Source organism: Mastigoproctus giganteus, chromosome 4 (assembly GCF_048544385.1).
Source record: "Mastigoproctus giganteus isolate SK-2022 chromosome 4, ASM4854438v1, whole genome shotgun sequence".
Lineage (NCBI taxonomy): Eukaryota > Metazoa > Arthropoda > Arachnida > Uropygi > Thelyphonidae > Mastigoproctus > Mastigoproctus giganteus.
The window spans coordinates 149,026,682-149,047,993 of NC_143578.1; the positions used below are offsets into that span (position 1 = coordinate 149,026,682).

At 37.4% G+C, this 21,312-nt stretch overlaps 1 protein-coding gene across 1 annotated transcript in view; it reads right to left on the reverse strand.

Annotated features, from left to right (window-relative positions):
- Positions 1-21,312, reverse strand: part of LOC150087120 (twitchin-like) — a 3,511,780-nt gene that overhangs the window by 1,675,905 nt on the left and 1,814,563 nt on the right. Inside the window, 1 exon segment of the mRNA XM_090372971.1 lies at positions 6,886-7,062. Within this exon segment, the coding sequence (XP_090229097.1) occupies positions 6,886-7,062 (177 nt within the window).

A 21,312-nucleotide genomic window follows, 5' to 3' on the forward strand; every position in this document is an offset into this window, starting at 1 on the left:
CCACTCAACCATCCCCTTATCCATAGCAGCAATTTGCCTCCAATGCCACACTGCTCCAATTTGTGCAGCAGTCTTCCATGTGCAACAGTATCAAAAGCCTTTCTAAGATCCAAATATATAATATCAAAGTTATTCCCTGCATCCAGTTCTTTTGTGACTACATCATAGTATCCAATCAAATTGGTCAGGCAAGACCTGCCCTTAACAAAACCATGCTGCGTCTGAGCTATAACTGAATTCTTGTCTAGATGATCCTGCAGTGCTTCTTTAACCAGTGCCACCATTAATTTACCTGGAACAGAAGTTAAACTAACAGGTCTATAATTATTTGTGTCAGCCTTTGATCCTCCTTTGTGAATTGGGGTTACATTTGCACATCTCCAGTCTATGGGTACCTCCCCTGAGTCCAAAGAAGCTCTCATAATTATGGCTAGGGGTTTGCATAACTCCTTTGCTGCCTCCTTTAATATAACTGGATAGATCCCATCCACCCCAGGTGCCTTTTTTATGTTTATCCTCAACAATCTCTCCTCCACTTTCCTCTCAGTTATTACAAAATCATCCAGCTCACTGCCAATGTTTACTTTACCTACATCATTCTCCTTCCTGAATAACTCCTCATGCGTGAATGTAGATGCAAAATACTCGTTTAGATTGTTAGCCACCTGAGCAGGATCCTCAACTGTTGAACTATCAATATCCAGTGGACCAATCCGATTCATCCCTTTCCTTCTCGAGTTCAAGTATGTAAAGAACTCCTTTCTGTTTTTCTTTGCATCCTTTGCCAAGGATTTTTCGTAGTCTGCCTTTGCCTGCCTAATCTCCTTTGTGACTTGGTTACAGACCAACTTATATCTATCATAGGCTTCCATGTCACCCATTAATTTGTATGTATCCCATGCATTTTTCTTCTCTGCCACATGTCTCATTAGTCCATCTGACAACCATTTAGGCCTAAACCTTGAACAATATTTCTTAGTTGGTATGTAAAGCCTGGTAGCCACCAAGATTAGTTCCTTGAATGCTTCCCATTTTGAGTTTGCTGTTGGTAACATCATCAGTTGGTCCCACTGTATAGAATTTAAATACTGTCTCAGACCATCATAGTCGCCTTTACGAAAACAAAAACCCTTCCCTTTACCTCTGATGGTAGTTACCTCCTTGAGTAAATCCCACTTCAACACACTGTGATCACTGCCACCTAGTGGTTCATTTATCTGCAGGTTCTTAATGCATGAAGAATCACTACTGATAATCAGATCAAGAGTATTGCTCCCTCTTGTTGCCTCACGAACATGCTGATGTAGAAAACAATCATCCAATAAATCCACAAAAGCCTTGCTAGTGTGCGAGTGACCAACCCACAAATTCCAGTCAATATCTGGGAAATTAAAATTCCCCATTATAAGACTCTCTGATTTACTGGCCCACTCTATTTCCCTGTACAATATATTATTATACTCATCAGAGTCATTAGGCCTATAGCACACTCCTACTCTCAATTTTGATTTCCCTATGCTTATGTCACACCAAACTGACTCGACACTGCCCTGTCCATCGATGTCAACTGGCTTCACTTCCTTTGACTTTATGTGTTTCTTAATTAATAGCATAACCCCTCCTCCCCTCCTGTCCTGTCTATCCTTTCTATATACATTGTATTCCCCAAATTCCAGTTCCGCATTACTTATATCTGTGTGACACCACGTCTCTGATATCCCAACAATATCTGCCTTTGATGTTTTGAGCAATACCTCAAATTCATCAAATTTATTTACCAAACTCCTAGCATTGGTGTACACGCAGGTATACATGCACCTGTTTCTATTCTTAGCTACCCTAACACAACCCATGTGTTTACTTGAAACGCAATGACTACCAGCAGTCTCTGAAATATCCTGCATCTTGTTTTTCAGACTTCTGCTCATTTGAATAGAAGCAGTGCAAGAATCACTTCCACCTCTGCCAGTGGCTACTGTTAATCTATTAGTCCTTGTATCCCCCCCCCCAACTAGCAGTTTTCCGACCCACCTAACACTGCCTCGACAGCATCAGCAAAAATTCTTGCACCCTTTCTATTTAAGTGTATCCCATCCTATTATTTAGGTACAGAGGAAGCAATATTTGTAATGTGCTTGTGCCAAGATAGATGAGAGATTAGAAGTCAGGGTAATCCTCAAAAGAGATATATCATCTTGCCTAGAAATAGGAATCTCACCAAAGATAAGCATAGAGCAGAAGAATCCTTTTTGAAGTTTTTGAGTTTTAGAAGGAATGAAATCAACTAAGTTATCTTTGCCCAACTGAAGAAATACCTGGAGATCGGCATTTAAAGAATTGGTAGCGGATATTCGAAAAGTTGAAGCTGACTGAGCAGGCAAGGTTTCTCAAAATGGAAAGTGGAATGCAATGTGCTATCATCGGTAAAACTATGGATAGGATTCCCAGTCAATGGAAGTAGGTCATTAATATACAAGAGGAAAAGAGTGGGGGAAAGAACTGAACCTTGGGGGACACTGGCATTAGTGGAGAAGTTAGAAGACAGAGAGCCATCTACCATCACACTCAGTGAGCGATCAGAGAGAAAACTGGATAACCAATTACTAAAAACAGTTGGCAAACCATAATATGGAAGCTTGTTTAGAAGACTTTTATGCCAAACACGATCAAAAGCCTTTGAAATGTCAAGAGCAACGGCTCATGTTTCACCGAACGTTTCCATTGAATTTGTCCATAAATGGGTAACATAAGCCAGAATAACACAAGTGGATCGACAGTGACGGAATCAATACTGGTGATCGTTGATCAGACGGAGGGTTTCTAGATAGTTTAAGAGTTGGTGGTTAATTGATTTCTCCATTACTTTAGAAAGTGGACCGAGTGTTTATACACATTAGTGTTGACTAACGTGTAGCCAATAGGAGATGGGCATGTGGCTTAATCTGGCAAATTTTGGGGAAGAGGATATATTATTATTATTATCATCAGTCATATGTTGCAAGGAAGCTTGAGGCTTATGCTTCACCAGCCAAAAATAAATTCCGAGTTACCCTGAGGGAGAGAGAGAGAGAAAGAAAATGAGAAGTAGAAAGGTGTCACCGAGAAAGAGAAGAATGATGATGTCCAGCTCAGGTCTGGGTGTGCCAAGCCCAACTCACCAGATGTGAGCCCCTGGGGTTAATGGAGGAAGATTTGTCTGGTTCCAAGGTTAAGGAAAATCATGGAGGTTGAAGAGTGAGGAATGGTTTGAGAGTATATCTATGGATTTTCTAAATGTTTTAACTTATTAAGGATTATTAAACATGATCTGATTGATAGACATATCAATTCAATAATTTGATTTTGTTAAACTACCAAACCCACCCCTGGGACTCAACATCTGGTCAGTAGGGGCTTGGCAAACCCAGGGTCCTCAGCTGGATATCATCATTCTTCTCTTTCTTGGTGATTCCTTTCTACTTCTCTCTCTCTCTCTCTCTCTCTCTCTCTCTCTCTCTCTCTCTCTCTCTCTCTCTCTCTCTCTCTCTCTCAGGGTAACTCGGGATTTTTTTTTTGGGCTGGTGCAGCCTAAGCCTCAGCTTTCTTTGCACCATAGGGCTAATAATAATAATAAAAATAAGAAATTAAATTACAATATCCAATAAAATTACACTACAGTTTGACAAATTATTATATGATTATTACAATAATGATAATGATAAATGATAATAATTATTAGTTGATTAAATGCTTATTTAAATTCAAGTTTTAAATTCAAATTTAATTTAATTTTAATTTGATTTTGACTAGGATTCCGTGGAGTTACTTTTTCTCTTAGGAGGTTTGGGATCTGTTTTGCCGACATCTTCTTCAGGATATCTGCATGGAATAGGTTGTAGTAACCAATATGGAACTTAACTGATTTCTTTTTGTTGATTGCAGAGCTTCTGAATCATTTTATGAAGTAGACTTCTTTGAAGGTTCTTCTGGAGTACAATGAATCTGTCTTCAGTACTATAGTGCTGGAGAAGTGTGCATCTGCAGAAAAGGCTGTATGCAAGTAAGTGTGTGTGTGTGTGTGTGTGTGTGTGTGTGTGTGTGTGTGTGTGTGTGTGTGTGTGTGTGTGTGTGTGTGTGTGTGTGTGTGTGTGTGTGTGAAGCTCTTTTCAGACCTATTGATTCTGCCATGTTGTGTGTCATTTTTATGTTCTTGTATCCTTTTCTTGAGTCTTCTATATGCTTCTCCAACATAGGTTACATGAACATTGGATAAGGCACACAGGACTCTCGGGTCAGATAGTTGATATTAGGTGCTAGATAGTTTTTGTTTCAGAGACTGGGTTCCTGCATAGAACATAGGGACGTTGTAGGTTTTTGCTATGATGCTGCTAATTCCTGGGATGTATGGAATAATGAGCTTAGTCTTAGGTTTGTCTTCTTTCTTCTGTGGGCAACTGAAACTATGGTTTAGAGTTTTGTTAATGATGCTGTCTATTAATGCAGGAGGATAATGGTTCTTTAAAGCTATTACTTTTATGGTTGAGATTTCCTGTTGCAGTAATTCCAGCTGGATGCAAACTTTTAGGGCTACAGAACCCTAAAAGTTAAAAGAGTCCTGTCAATGTAGGTTCTGATGATGGCTAATTTGGTGGATAAGAAATTTGATGACTTGTAGTTTAGGATGCGTCATGTGTTGGTGAGTTTCCTGTATACTATTATCTGTTGATTGTCCTTGTTTCTTGAGATGAGGATGTCCAAAAATGAGAGTTGTCCATTGTCTTCTGTTTCTACCTTAAATTTGATTTTATACTGGAAGCTGTAGAGGTTTTGGTGGAAGTTGGCGAGTTGGTTTTTTCCTTGATACCAAATGAGGAAGGATGTTGTGTGCATATCTGATCCAGAAGTTAGGTTCTATGAGTTAACTGATTTAGAAAATTTTTAGAGGCAATGGTTTTCCAGGGGACTGGTTGATTTGGCTGCAGCATCAACCAGATCATCGTCCCTAATCCTAGGAATGTTGATCATATGGAGACTAGGCACCTGTGAGGTGATCTGACTGACGTGTATAAAGCCTTGAATAATTTGAGCATGCTCAATGCTGATGGGATTCTTCCTCTTGCTCAGAATAATCACCTGAGAGGGCATAAATTCAAACTGAGATATAAATTCAAATTAGGATAGATATGCAGAAGTTTTCATTTAGCCAGTGGGTGGTTGATTGCTGGAACAAACGTCCATCTGTCGTAGAAGTTAATAGCTTAAATAGATTCAAGGCAGAACTAGACAAACATTTGGAGCAAGTGGATAGGTGAAAATGAGAAAGATTTTTTTTTTTTTGGCTGATGCTATATAAGCTTGCTTTCTTGCATCATGTACCTTTACTAATGCTAATATGGCTTGGAAATTAACAATTTAATTATGACTTGGAATCCAGAAGAAGTAAAGGGCAAATTTTAATTTTGGAGGAGCATGTAACATCTGCTAAAATTGGGACAGCACTGGGTGGAGACTGTATATCATTGATGACAAGGCCTGCAATGTAGTTAAAGAATCAGTATTTATCACACAATTATTGGTAATGATGAAATTTAATGTGATCTTAAGCTAGCTTTATCACACACAACTCAGCCATGTAACTTGGATACATGTTATGTTAGAGAACAACAGCTGATCCCACAGATGACTCTGAGCTATCCACGTAGACTGCAATGAAATGGGATGTTCTGCTCAATGTGCTGTGAACGGTTGATGGTAAATAATATTAGGTGTGCCATTTTTTTCTCGGTTTAGTGAGAAGCCACATGTTGGTAATGTGGGGTGGAAGGAGTTGTCTCAGCGTCTGGCCAAGTGGAAGGATTTGACTGTTGTGGCAGAGCAACATTATCCAGAGGGATATCCAGGTCAGTTAATAGCCCTTCAGGTGCCTCCGTAGCCAGGTGGGAAGGAGCAGCAGTGCATAGCACACGCTTCTTGATTAGACCGGGGTTCGAGCCCGTCACCACCAAATACGGAGGATGCGGAAAGGTCAGGGAATGACCACCGCATATCCCGGAGCAATATGGCCTTAGTTGCTAATGCTCCTAAAAACCAAATAACAACAACAACAATAACCCTTCAATACCAAGAGTCAGATGGCAGGTTCACAGGTGTTATACAGAGATTTTCCCATTGTGGTTCAAAAATTGATGCCCATGTGGAATGGTCAGGCAGGGATTTCAATTTAAAAGCACACTGCAAGGAAAACTGTTTATGTCGAAGAGACAGAGATGGCTCATTTACTTCAAAAAAGAGGTCTTGGTCTGATGATGTACAAAAAGCACCAACAGAAATGCAGATGGCCTGATGGTGGATTGGATTTATCCACCAAAGTGAACTATCTCTAGCAGAAATCAACTTACAAATTAAGAAGCATAATTATAAACATGAAATAAAACAGACAAATTCAGTTAAAAAGTGATAAAATACAAAATGTTACATTTTGTATTTTATCACTTTTTAACTGAAAAACAGATCATTCCACAATCTCTTCAGTGGTCTACGTGTTGTGACTATATGGATCTAACCATAGCATTTCAATTATGCAGCAACATAGAATTTCAATTATGAAGATGGATGCCTGTTAATTTGTGCCTAAGTTGGCAACTGATGTAATGTAAATGGATAATGGGTGAATCCAATTTTAGTGAGAGTCTCTATTTTAGAATCATAAATATAAGAATAATTTACAGCTTATATATAAACTGGTATAATCAGTTAACTAAGCAAAGTAAACTAAGCCAAAGAACTAGTTCTGCCATAATACCACAATGTCCTCAAATAAGAGATTGTTTTTTTAAGCATCTATGTAAATATAGACACACACACACAATTGACGAAATAAAGAGAACAAAAAAAAAAGTTTTTCACCTGGTTCTTTAGTTTTACCAACAGGGATCCATGTTCCCGTCTCAGGATCCAACTTTTCTATTAGATACCCTTCTAATGGTGTTCCACCATCATCTTTAGGCTTCTTCCATTTCAGCTTACACCCTTCTTTATGAATATCAGAAACTTCTAAAGGTCCTTCAGGAGTTGATGGCTTATCTTAAAAAAAATTAATAAATAAAGTTGAAGTACATGTTTTTTTTTTTCTTTTCAAACACCAAATTAAAAAATATGAGAGATGAGAGACATATTTAGGCAAACACGGGTATTGAACTAGGCAAAATAAAACCATTAACTCTATGATAAGAGATTAAAAAAAAATCTTGTATTAATTTGGATGTAAAGTTAAATTTGCACAAACATTATATTGCAACAACTTCTTCAGTGGCCAAAATAAAAATATGTCTATAAAAATATAAATATTATGTTTTGAGAATTTTTTGTGAGTCAGATACTCATACCATAGTGCATCAATTTTTATGAAACTCTCGTATAACCAGTTTATTTCTTGTATTATGTGATTAAATGCTGATTTGAACTTTGTGCAGGTTGAAAAACTTAGAATAACTTACAGGGAAAAAGGCCTATTCCCTCTTTCTGAAATCAACTAACAACAGCTTCAAATGAAGAGCAATTTGAAAATTCTCCTTTAGGATTTCAACTCAGCCCTCTCCAAATAAGTGAAAAACAGCAAACATTATAGGAATTATAAGTTTAAAAGAATATATTGACTTGGATCAAATATAATACACAAACCTATTTAAAAAGAAGTCATAACTTCAGCAGCTTTCCGTCATAACTTTAGGAGCTAGCAACAGTACCTAATCCTCTTATCACTTGCTTGTCTTTTCACAAATTAAGGACAATATTGATGTCTTAATAAGGACAAATTTGTGGGTGCATCACCCCACAATTTCAGTTTTTTTTATTTTCTTTATGTAATACAGAAAATAAAAAACTCAAATCAAAAAACAAAGAAAATGCCAAAATATAAGGCTTTATAAATTCAAAATTAACAAATCATTTTGCAGCCCTTAATAACTGTGTATTAAGGGATAAAAAAATTCTACTATGTTCTTATATAAAATATTGCATTTGCATCATTATTATTCTGAAAAAAGAAATAAGGAAAAAGAAAAAAATAAAATTTCCTCATCTGGAACATGAAGCAAGTACCACACTTGCTTCTTCATGATGCCTTTTGCGCTATTTTATTTTATTTATTTTTATTATTATTAATAAAAGATACACAACAGCTAACTATTAAATGTGTATATGAGATAACAATAATAAACAGAGTCGATAACAATAATAAGAAATCCAACAGGAAGATAAACATTGATATAGATTCAAACATTAAAATCATATGTATGAAACAGGTATGCATTAAGTTAAGTTAGAGGTAAAATAAATAATATATTAAATAGAGAATAGAAAAATAATAAAACAAATAATAAACTACAATAATTATATGAGAGCTAGTCACTTTTCACAAGAGAAGAGGCAAATTTGTGGATGTAGTTCGTTAGCGATCAGGAGTTGTCGAAAAAGCCAATGAGAGAGTCATTTGCTGATTCTGTTCGGTGGACTGAACTTCATAAAGTCAGTGGTAACAGAGTCAAGGTGAAACAGCATAAGATTCCTGACTTGTCTACAAGGAGCACTAAAGTTGATTTTACTATGGGTATCAGATGCGTCATAAGTTATATGAAGCATCTGATATCCTTATTAAATATGATGCTTCATATTAAGAATGATGTGCGGAGAGACCTTTATAGGTATTCCTCCAAGAGTAGAGATTTGTAAATGGGACAAAACTGAAACATTTCATACCAAGAAGGGCTTCAGTTATGCAAATTGCAGTGTCTGAAGAATAAGCACCTGCTGGGTGATCTGACTGAAGTGTTTAAAGGCTTTGAATGGATTGAGCAAGCAAAATGCTGATGGGATTCATCCCGATTCCTCTTTCTTTCATAAACTTCTTTCGTAAAGGAGAATACAGGGGTCTCAGACAGTTTTAAAATTGTGCATAGTATTACCATCAACAAATTCTAAATGGGAAGCATTCAGGGAAATAACCATAGAAGTTACTAGGCTTTTCATAACACTAAGAAATACCATTCAAGGCTTAGACCTAAATGAACATCAGATGACCTATTGACATATGGTAGAGAAAAAAAATGCAAGGGATGCATATAAATTATTAGGTGATACAGATTTTTGTAGCAGATATAAACTAACCTGAAATCTAGTCACAAAGAAAGATAGAGAAGCTAAGGCAGATTACAAGAATTCTCTAGCAAATAAAGCCAAGAAAAGCAGTAAAGATATCTTTACTTAAGAGTAGATGGAAGGGGGTTTAATCACATTGGTCTAATTGATGTTAATGGCTTAAATGTTAATGAACCTGGTAAGGTTGCTGAGAAGCTGAATAAGTATTATGAATCTACATTCACACATGAGGAATTATTTAGGAAAAGGGGCACCAGAAGTTCTTCAAACTGTAACAAGGATCTAAATTATTTTGTAATAACTGAAAGGAAAGTGGAGGAGAAATTGTGGAAGTTATACATAATGATTATCAGCAGTGATTATTCATGCAGATGAAGGAACCACCAGGTGGCAGTGATCACAGTTTACTGATGTGTGATTTACTTAAAGATGTAGCTACCATCAAGCGTAAGGGAAAGGGTTTTTGCTTTCATAAGGGCAAATACAGTGTTCTAAAACAGTTTTTAAATTCTATACAGTGGGACTAACTTATGATGTTACCAACAGCAAATTCAAAGTGGGAAGCATTCAAAGAATTATTCTTGGTAGCTACTAGGCTTTTCACACCAACTAAGAAATACTGTTCAAGGTTTGGTGCTAAACATGGGCAGACTTTGGCGTAGGCAGACTAGGCAACTGCATAGGGCCTGTAATTTTTTGGGGCCAGTAAAATGGTTTTATTATACTTTTTTTATTATTTTATTTTAAATAAATTTATAATGTTCCGCTTGTTTCACGCAAATCAATCAAAGCATCATTGCACGACGCACTTTCTGGTGAATCATCGTGTATACATGATGATTCACCAGATATAAATTATAAATTTTTATAGGCAGTGGACTCTTTCTAGCTTTCGGCATAATACAAGACCTGTATTTTTATATTTAGTAATAGAAAACATTTTTTTAACCCATTCAACTGTGTCCTCCATTACAATTTCTGATGGTGTACTTATAAGCAGCAGAGAAGGCATGATTCAAATAGCAGAAGGCTACTATAGAGAATTATACAAGGAGTGAGAAAATGATACCAGCAGTGGGGAAGATGGATTACAAAGTAGCAACACATACGACATACCCGATATTCTTACTGATGAAGTAGAACATGCATTGAAGAAAATGAAGAATCAGAAAGCCCAGGGGGAAGATGAAGTTACTGTAGAGTTATTAAAATTGGGAGGAAGAGACATAACACAAAAACTGGCAAGGCTCTTCACAAAGTGCATTAGAAAAGGTGTGATGCCTAAGCAGTGGAATAATGCAATCATAGTTTTGCTGCATAAGAAAAGAGATAAATCAGAAATTGGAAATTATCGACAAATTAGCTTGTTATCCCACATCTACAATTTGTTCACAAGGGTCATTACTAACAGATTATAAAGAATACTTGATGATAATCAACCGAAAGAGCAAGCTGGCTTTAGGACAGGATTCTCAACTATGGATCACCTTCACGTAATATCACAGCTAATGGAGAAAGCAAATGAATATAAAACACCATTATGCCTGGCATTTGTGGATAATGAAAAGGCATTTGACTCCATACAGCATAAGGCAATGTTTCGGGCACTGGAAAGGCAAGGCATAGATACTCCGCATATTATGATTTTGAAGAAAATATATGAGAGTGCTACCTCCTTTATTAGACTAGACAAAGACAGTAGGAAATTTAAAATTGAGAAAGGAGTTCGACAAGGAGACACAATATCTCCGAAGCTGTTTACTGCTGCCCTTGAGGAAGCTTTCAGAAGATTAGACTGGTCGCAGAAAGGAGTCAATGTGAACGGAGAGTACCTAAACCATTTACGATTTGCCGATGACATTGTGGTCATAAGCCATGATCCCAAAGAATTAGAGGAAAATCTTAATCAATTATGCACAGTTAGTAAGGATTTTGGACTAAAGAAGAATATGGCTAAAACAAAAGTTATGATGAACAAGTATGCCACAGAAAGAGAAATAATGATTGAAGGAGAAGTTATTAAAAAGGTGGAGTCATATACTTATCTGGGACAAGTTATTAGCTGTAATAATGATAAATGGCTGGAAGTCAAGAGAAGAATAAATTTTGGATGGATAGCATTCAGGAAATATAGTCACATACTGAAGAGCAATATCCCAGTTTGTCTGAAACGTAAAATAATGAACCAATGTATACTCCCCACCATGACTTATGGAAGTGAAACTTGGGCACTCACCAAAAGATTGGAAGAGAAGCTGAGAACTACACAGCGAAGAATGGAACGAATTATATTGGGAATCAGACTGTTAGATAAGAAGAGAAATGCATGGATTAGGCAGCAAACTCAAGTAAAGGACATTCTTATCAAAACTAAAGAACTAAAATGGTCTTGGGCAGGACACATAGCTCGAAGACATGATGACAGATGGACTAAGAAAATAACAGAATCGTTATTTTCTAGTACCCAAGAGGAGCTAGAAGAAAACCTGTAAGACAAAGGCGGAGATGGATAGATGAAATTCATGAGTTTGTGGGTAGTAAATGGATGGCCAGTGCTCAAAACAGAAGGAACTGGAAAGTTGCTGGAGAGGCCTTCATCCTGCAGTGGATTGAAAATGGCTGATGATGATGATGAAGATTTAGTCTTCCTTGCACCATATGGCTAATAATAATAATAAAAGAAAAACAGCAAAGACTTCTTTACTTATGTAAACTGTAGAAGGAAGGGGAGGAATCAGTTTGGTTCAGTTGATATCAATGGTTTGACAGTTGATGATCCTGCTCAGATAGCTGACATACTGAATGAGTATTTTCCATCTACTACACATAAATGAGGAATTCTGTGGGGAAGTGGAGGACAGAAGTTTATCAAACTCTGACAGGGAGCTGAAAGATTTTGTAATAACTGAGAGGAAAGTGGAGGATAAATTATAGAAATTAAACAAGAAAGACACCTGGGGTGGATGGGATCTATCCAGTTATATCTAAGGAGGCAGCTAAAGAAAGTAGCAAACCCTTAGCCATAATTATGAGAGCATCCTTTGATTCAGATGCAGACCCCATGGAATGAAGATGTGCAAATGTATATCCAATTCACAAAGGGTGACATGGTAATTACAGACCTCTTCATTTAACTTCTGTTCCAGAGAAAGTAATGAAGTCACTGTTTAAAGAAGCATTGCAGGATTCATCTAGACAAGGCTGCAGCCATAGTTCAGATACAGCATGGGTTTGCTAAAAAGTATCCAATTTGATTGGATACTATGATGTGGTCACAAAGGAACTGGATGAAAAAAATAATTTTGCCTCCATAGCCGAGTGGTTAGGAGCGGGAGTGCAATAGCACACGCTCTTTGAGTAGACCGGGGTTCAAGCCCCTGACTGCTGAATACGGTTGGTCTGCCAACCCGCACTGGACCAGCGGGGCAGATTATGGTCCATTTCCCTCAGCATGAATTGTTGAGGAGGCTTCCATCCTGCAGTGGGTTGGAACCATGATTATTTACATAATCATGGTTCCATCCATGATTATGTAAATAATCATGGTTCGGCCCATTACTGTTTTCTATATTTATCAATGATGGTGATGAAGATATACCATGCTTAATATTGAAGTTGGCAGATGATACAAAGGTTGGCAGGGTAGTTAATGACAGTATGCTACTGTAACACGATCTCAAAAAGTTGGGCAGATGGGCTGAGAGGTGGCAACTGAAGGTTGATAATAACTGCACTTTACCTTTACCTTTTTTTTTTATCATATACTTGGATTTCAGGAAAGCTTTTGATTCTGTTGAACATAAAAGGCTGCTGTACAAATTGGAGAGGTATGGCATTAAGGGTAAGTTGCTACAATGGATAAAGAGATGGATGAGTGGGAGACAACAGAGTGTGGTAATCAATGGACACTGCTCTTCGTGGACAAATGTTATTAGTGAAGCCCTATAGCCATAATTATGTAAATAATCATGGTTCGGCCCATTATTGTTTTCTATATTTATCAATGATGGTGATGAAGGAATACCATGCTTAATACTGAAGTTGGCAGATGATACAAAGGTTGGCAGGGTAGTTAATAACAGTATGCTACTGTAACACGATCTCAAAAAGTTGAGCAGATGGGCTGAGAGGTGGCAACTGAAGATTACATTGACAAATGCAAAGTACTGCATAGGGTGGCAGTAACCCCAGAGTAACATACCACAATGCAGTTCTACACTCAGGGTAGTGGAAAATGAAAAAGACCTGGGGGTAATTGTGTAGTCAGACATGAAATTTTCTGAGCAGACAGAGCAGTATAAACAGGTTGCCAGACCAGTTCATAGGCATCTTCTTAATGATATACAGCACTTTTGGTAGCATGGTTAAGGAGGAGATTATAAGGCAATGGTCAGGTCACACATTGAGTATTACATATGGTCTGGAGGTCTCATTTTAGGAAGGATGTAGAGCTGCTGGAATGACTACAAAGAAGGGTGAGGGGAACAAACAGTTGCACTTACCAAGAAAGGCTTAAGTTCTGCAAATTGCAACATCTGGAAACGTGGCACCTGCAAGGTGTTCGGGAGGCAACTAGAGGAAGTAATACTCTTGATCTGATTATCAGTAGTGGTTCTTCATACATTAAGAATCTGCAGATAAAGGAACCACTAGTAGGCGGTGATCACAATGTGCTGAAGTGGGAGTTACTCAAAGAGGTAACTATAATCAATGGTAAAGGGAAGGGTTTTTGCTTTCATAAAGATGACTACAGAGATCTGAGCCAGGATTTAAATTCTATACAGTGGAACCAACTGATGATGTTACCAACAGCAAATTCAAAATGGGAAACATTCAAAGAATGCATCTTGAAGGCTACTAGGCTTTACATACCAACTAAGAAATATTCTTCAAAGTTTAGACCTAAATGGATGTCAGATGAACTAATGAGACATATAGCAGAGAAGAAAAATGCATGGGATACATATAAATTAATGGGTGACATGGAAGCCTATGATAGATATAAGCTGGTCTGTAACCAAGTCACAAAGGAGGTTAGGCAGGCAAAGGCAGAAAAGAAAAACAGAAAAGAGTTCTTTACGTATGAAAACTCTAGAAGGAAGGGGATGATTCAGATAGGTCCACTGGATATCGATAGTTCAACTCTTCATGATCCTGCTCAGGTGGCTAACAAACTACATGCGTATTTTGCCTCTACATTCACACATGAGGAGTTATTTGGGGAGGGGAATCCCAGAGGTGAACTAAACTCTGGCAGTGAGCTAGATGATTTTGTAATAACTGAGAGAAAAGTGGAGGACAAATTGTTGAAGATAAACATAAGAAAGGCACCTGGGGTGGATGGGATCTATCCAGTTATATTAAAGGAGGCAACAAAGGAAGTAAGCAAACCCTTATCCATAATCATGAGAGCTTCCTTGGACTCAGGGGAGGTACCCATTGACTGGAGATGTGCAAATGTGACCTCAAATCACAAAGGAGGATCAAAGGGTGGAAAAAGTAATTATAGTCCTGTTAGTTTAACTTCTGTTCCAGGGAAATTAATGGAGGCACTAGTTAAAGAAGCACTGCAGGATCATCTAGACAGGACTTCAGTTATAGTTCGGACACAGCATGGTTTTGTTAAGGGGAAGTCTTGTCTGACCAATTTGATGGGATACTATGATATGGCCACAAAGCAACTGGATGCAGGGAATGACTTTTATATCATATATTTGGATCTTAGAAAGGCTTTTGATACTGTTGCACATGGAAGACTACTGTACAAATTGGAGCAGTGAGGCATTGGAGGAAATTTGCTGCTATGAATAAAGGGATGGCTGAGTGGAAGAAGACAGAGAGTGGTAATCAATGGACACTGGTCTTCGTGGACTAATGTTATTAGTGGAGTACCTCAGGGTTCTGTGTTGGGTCCATTGTTCTTTTCTGTATTTATAAATGATATTGATGATGGTATATCAGGCTTAATGTCCAAGTTTTCAGACAATATGAAGGTTGGCAGGGTTGTTAATAATTCTAATGACAGTACGCTGCTGCAACAGGATCTAGAAAACTTGATCAGATGGGATGAGAGGTGGCAGATGAAGTTTAACATTGACAAATGTAAAGTACTACATATGGGAAACAGCAACCCCAGAGCAACGTATCAACTCTGTGGTACTACACTGACAGTGGTAGAGAATGAAAGGGACCTGGGGGTGGTTGTGCAGGCAGATATGAAGTTTTCTGAGCAGTGCAGACTGTCTGCAAGAGTAGCTCATTGTGTCTTGTCAATGATATACAGGAATTTTTCTAGCAGGGATAAGAAGGTGATTATCCCCTTGTATAAGGCGATGGTCAGGCCACACCTTGAGTACTGTATACAGGTCTGGAGGCCTCATTTTAAGCAGGATGTAGAGCTGTTGGAATGACAACAGAGGAGGTCAACAAGATTAATGAATGGAACGAAGTGTTGCTCTTACAAAGAAAGGCTTAAGTTTTGCAGATTGCATTGTTTGGAGACTAGGCACCTGTGAGGTGATCTGATTGAGGTGTATAAAGCCTTGAATGGTTTGAGCATGCTCAATGCTGATGGGATTCTCCCTCATGCTCAGGATAATCACCTGAGAGTGCATAAATTCAAATTGAGGAAAGATAGTTGTAGGATAGATGTGCGGAAGTTTGCCTTTAGCAAATAGGTAGTTGATTGGTGGAACAGACTTCCATCTTTTATTGTGGAAGTTGATAGCCTAAATAAATTTAAGGCTGAGCTGGACATGTATTTGTAACGAACGGAGGGGTTAAATCGGAGTATTTTTTTTTTTTTTTTGGCAGATGCTGGCATAGCTTGCTTTCTTGCATCATATGCCTCTACTAATGCTAATGCTAAGGTGGTCTCTGATTGTGGTGTATAAGATATGGGAATGAGAATATCTCCATGTGGGGAAAGATTTTACAGCTCCAGCTTACAGAGAAGTTTTTCATAAAATTTTGCTGTTTTATTGAATTAATAGACGTATTAATTTATATTCTAGAAGTAGCTTTATATTCCTAGTTATGCTACTTAGTTTATTTTGAATTTAGATAGAGCTTGTGTGGGCTATTACTTGGTATCTGTAGAACCTTGTATGTTCGATACTTGCTGCCATTGTTGTAGTATATGAGATCAATAGGAATAGTGTAATGTGTATATCCAACTTGACAGCATAAGGTATATATCATAAGATTAGGTCATGTAATAAGTAGCACTGTATTAGAAAACTGTTAGCTTATAGTATTGTCAATTAATCAATTAAGTTTATAAATCACATTAACGTTTATTTTTAATTAATTTGTATTTAAACGGAAATCATGCCCCAGGCTAGAGCAGTAAAGGAATAGGCACAAAGTAGTGGAAGTGCTGTGGCTCGGGGGAGAACCGAAAGGTGCAATTCCCTAATGCATCATGTTCTAAAAAAATGTGTAAAATGGGTCATTCCATGTCAAGTGGCCTAGGGGTCTCTGCTCGACCATCTTCAATTTTGCTGAAACTTGGTGTGGATGTTTAAACAGGTTTCAAATGAAGCTGTGCAAAAGTTCAGTTCAAAATATAGTATGCTTGAGGCACCAGCACCTTTTTTGTGGAGGTCACTTGTGTTATGCGGAATAAATCACAAAAAATTTTCAAAGTTTTAAGAGTTACTGTTGCACCGGTGAGAGGTAGTGCTCTAAAACTTGATATACCTAGTTAACTTTTGGCAGAGAATGCAAAACTTTTGTTGTCCAGGATCAAAAACATTCACATTTTTTACAATGTGGTCTAAAACTAGCACCAAAAATTTGTCGCGACAACTTTAAGCAAGAATTTTGAAAATCATAACTTTGAAATAAAAACCTTTATACCTTCTTCTTTAGACATTCCACTTACCAACTGCATGAATTGAGCCTAACTAAATATCAGCTCTTATACTTGTTTTCTGGCTGAGATATTTTCCTTCAAAGATTAACTCAAAATTTGAAAGTCAAATTTGACCTAAATGAAGAGGCAAATATCTTAATGTAGGACCTTCAATTCTCTCTCGTTTTTGCCACCACTGGAAAGAGCAGAGTTTCAGCTACAAGGATCATGGTTTATCTGCTTTGTGTCTTTGCACTTAAGGCCCTAAAATTAAGCTTAAACATCAAGTAGTTTTATGTGCCCTATTGCTATTTTGTGAGATCTTTTTTGTTGCAGAACACTTCCTTAATAATCCTGCCTAATGTTTAGAATAATCTAGAAATAGAGTAAATTCTAGAATTCTCTGAAATATTCTAGAAGAATACCCAAGAATTACAGAATATTTTTAGATTTCTAGAATATTCTTGAATTCCAAAAAAGCCGATGAACATTCTAGAACTCTGGAATATTCTAGAATCAAACAAAAAAAGTATAAATAGCTGATATTTGAACCATGCTGTTATTAATATGTTTTATCTTCATGATGAACAGTTTATTTATTTTTTTCCTTTAATTTTTTTCCTGTTTGACTGTAATAAAGTTAAGTTTTCACTGCTTGCAGAAATGTCCACTTATTAGTCAGCATGAAAACTATGGAATCAGAAGATTTTGCTGGAGATAAGCTGGACTCATCACCATCAGTCATATGGATAATTCTAAATGTCAAGTTAATGCTAGCAGCAAGTCCTGTTGAATGTGATTACAAGGTTCTCATTGGTAAAACAATCTGTGATTTCGAGTCAAAAGATTGTATGCTTCATTGATGTGAAAATGTCCATGAATTAAAAAAGTTTCTAGAGAATATTTTTGAAAATAAGGAACGAGAAGATATTATTGAATTCAAGGAAAGAGTACACACTGACAGAGATACACTGGACAAAAAGCAGTTAACAACAGAAGGTTTTATTGAAGACTTGAGTACAAAGATATTTAACCTTTCCTGTCATTACTACATTGATAAACATTAAAGCTTCTATTTGAAGTCAACAAAGGAAAGCCTAATGACAGGAGAATTGGTCATCTTGATGGATTTTGCAGAAAAGTATTCATTTGTTGTGCAAGATGCTGTTCTAGGGTTCTACTGGGAAAATAGCCAGGCTACATTGCATCCATTTGTCATTTATTACAATAATGTTGAACTTCAGAATATAAGTTTCTGCATAATCAGTGACTGTCTTCGACATGACACAATTGCAGTGCATGTTTTTCTAACCAACTTAATTGAATATTTGAAGAGTTTTATGACAGAAATCAGGCACATTTACTACTTCAGTGATGGTTCTGCAGCTCAATACAAGATTTTCAAGAATTTTATTAACTTGTGTCATCATCCGAAGGATTTTGATATCAGTGCTGAATGGAATTTCTTCAGCACTAACCATGGCAAGTCACCATGTGATGGAATTGGTTGAACAATAAAACAATTGGCAGCACGTGCAAGTCTCCAATGCCCAATCGAAAACCAAATCATGACACCAAGAAACATGTTTGAATTTTGTGACAAGCATGTGACTGGAATAAAATTCTGCTTTGTTACTAAAGAGGAAATTGAGCAAGTAAGGCCATTTCAAGAGAAAAGATTCATAGATGGTCATAATATTGCTGGAACAGGACAAAATCATCACTTTCATGTATTGATGCAAGACAGATTCGTGTTTGCTTGTTTGTTTGTTATTTGGTTTTTAGGAGCATTAGCAACTAAGGCCATATTGCTCCGGGATATGCGGTGGTCATTCCCTGACCTTTTCACATCCTCCATATTTGGTGGTGATGGGCTCGAACCCCGGTCTAATCAAGAAGCGTGTGCTATGCACTGCGGCTTCTTCCCACCTGGCTACGGAGGCGCTTTCGTGTTTGCAGAGTATCAAATGATACACCATCATCATTTGTAGATCAGATTAGTGAAACCAATATTCAATATGTACCAACTGTCAATTTACAATCTGGCCAATACATAGTCTGTATTTATGACAATAATTGGTGGATTGGAAATATCTGTAAAATTTCATTTGAAGAACATGATGTATTGGTAAATTTCATGCATCCTCAAGGAGCAGCTTGCTCATTTCACTGGCCTGCTAGACAAGATGTCTGCTGGATTCCTGAACAACAAATTATTGCCAATCTTCCAGCTCCAAAAACAACAACAATGGGATCACAATATAGCTTGCCCGAAGTAGTAATGTCAACCATCAACGAAAAATTCCAGTCCATGACGAAGCAGTGATTCAATATCGTCGCACTCACTTGCTTATTTTAAACTGTATTGTGTTTTAAATAAATTTTGTTGCAGTTATAACTTCTTTCAAGCTTAGAAACCAATAGAATATCATCTTTATGTTTGGAATCCTAAATAAAGACCACTTTTCAGGTATGGGAACTTGCACTAAAGAAACCAATGCAATTTCTTTTCTTGCCATTTGCACCCCAATGTAAAAAATACAGAGCTTTTTGTGCATTGGCAATATATTTTTTCTCCTTAAACCAAAGGGCAGAGTAATTACAGAAAATTTCACTCTTGTAATAGTTCTGTCCTTATTGAGATGTTAAACTTCACCATCAAATAAGTATGCAAATATTATGTGGAAAATATAAAATGTTTAAGGCCATTTTTAGGCCTTATGTAGCAAGACACAAAACTGAAAAACCATGATTTTTGTTGCTTAAAACTGCTCTTTCCAATGGTGGCAAAAACGAGAGAATTGAAGGTTCTCCACATTAAGATATTTGCCCCTAAAAATAGGTAAAATTTTTACTTTCAAATTTTGAATCTATTTTGAAGGAAAATATCTCAGCCAGCAAATAAGTATAACAGCTCATATTTCGTTAGGCTGAATTCATGCAGATGTTAAATGGAATGCCCAAAGAAGAAGGTACCAGAGGTTTTTATTTCAAAGTTATGACTTTCAAAATTCTTGCTTAAATTTGTTGTGACAAATTTTTGGTGCCAGTTTTAGACTGCATTGTAAAAAATGTGAAGGTTTTTGAGCCTGCACACCAAAGGTTTTGCATTCCCTGCCAAAAGTTAACTATGTATACCAAGTTTCAGAGCACTACTTCTCAATGTTGTGCAACAGTAACACTTACAATTTTGATATATTTTTGTGATTTGCTCCACGTAACACAAGTGACCTCCACAAAAAAGGTGCTGCGTAACACAAGTGACCTCCACAAAAAAGGTGCTGGTGCCTCAAGCATACTATATTTTGAACTGAATATTTGCACAGCTTCTGTGGAAACCTGTTTAAACATCTACACCAAGATTCAACAAAACTGAAGATTGTTGAGCAGGGACCGTCTTCAAAATTAGGCCACTTGACATGGAATCACCCAAATGTGAAAAGATTGTGGACCTTTCTGGAAGAGGACATAATCTAGCCATGGAGAATATCTTTGTGTGTGTGTGCTAGGTGCAGAGAGTGTGAAGAAATAAGGTGCCAACTCAGCATTCTGATGGAGTTCTATGAGAGTTAGAAGAGTAGGGCAGATTCCCTCAAAGGAATTAAAATAGGGGGGGGGGGAATCTCAGCTGCCCAAATCAAAGCCAGAGCTCACTCTTGTGCACCAGGCACCACAGTGGCAATCTTCAGGGCAGAATGTGCTGGTCCTACAGGAGCTAGTTATTGTCATTGACTCAATTGTCAGGCAAACGGGAAATATATTATGCAAAAAGGATAGGTGGAACAGTTAATTAGTTATTTGGTTTTTAGGAGCATTAGCAACTAAGGCCATATTGCTCCGGGATATGTGGTGGTCATTCTCTGACCTTTCCGCATCCTCCGTATTTGGTGGTGACGGGCTCAAACCCCGGTCTAATCAAGGTGGGAAGTGCTACGCACTGCTGCTCCTTCCCACCTGGCTACGGGGGCGCCAGGTGGAATAGGATCAGAGTATGTTTGCCAGAGGCAAGAGTTGATGTTGTAGAGAAGATAGCATCTTTTAAGGGCACAAAAGGTGATACTGTTGTACACATTAGCACTAATGATATTAAGTGTAGGAGATCTACAGATTTACTTAAAAAGTACAGGTCAATGTTGAAAAAAAAAAAGTTGCGAGTTAGGGTTAAATTTGAAAGTGTCTGCAATCCTGCTCAGATATGATAAGAGGGAGTATATAATGAGAGCCTTATCAATCAATTTTGGCCCTGGAGAGATTGTGCAAGGTCTCATGGGGTAGAATTTTTCACAGCATGGTCTGTGCTTGCTAACAGGAGAGATTGCTTC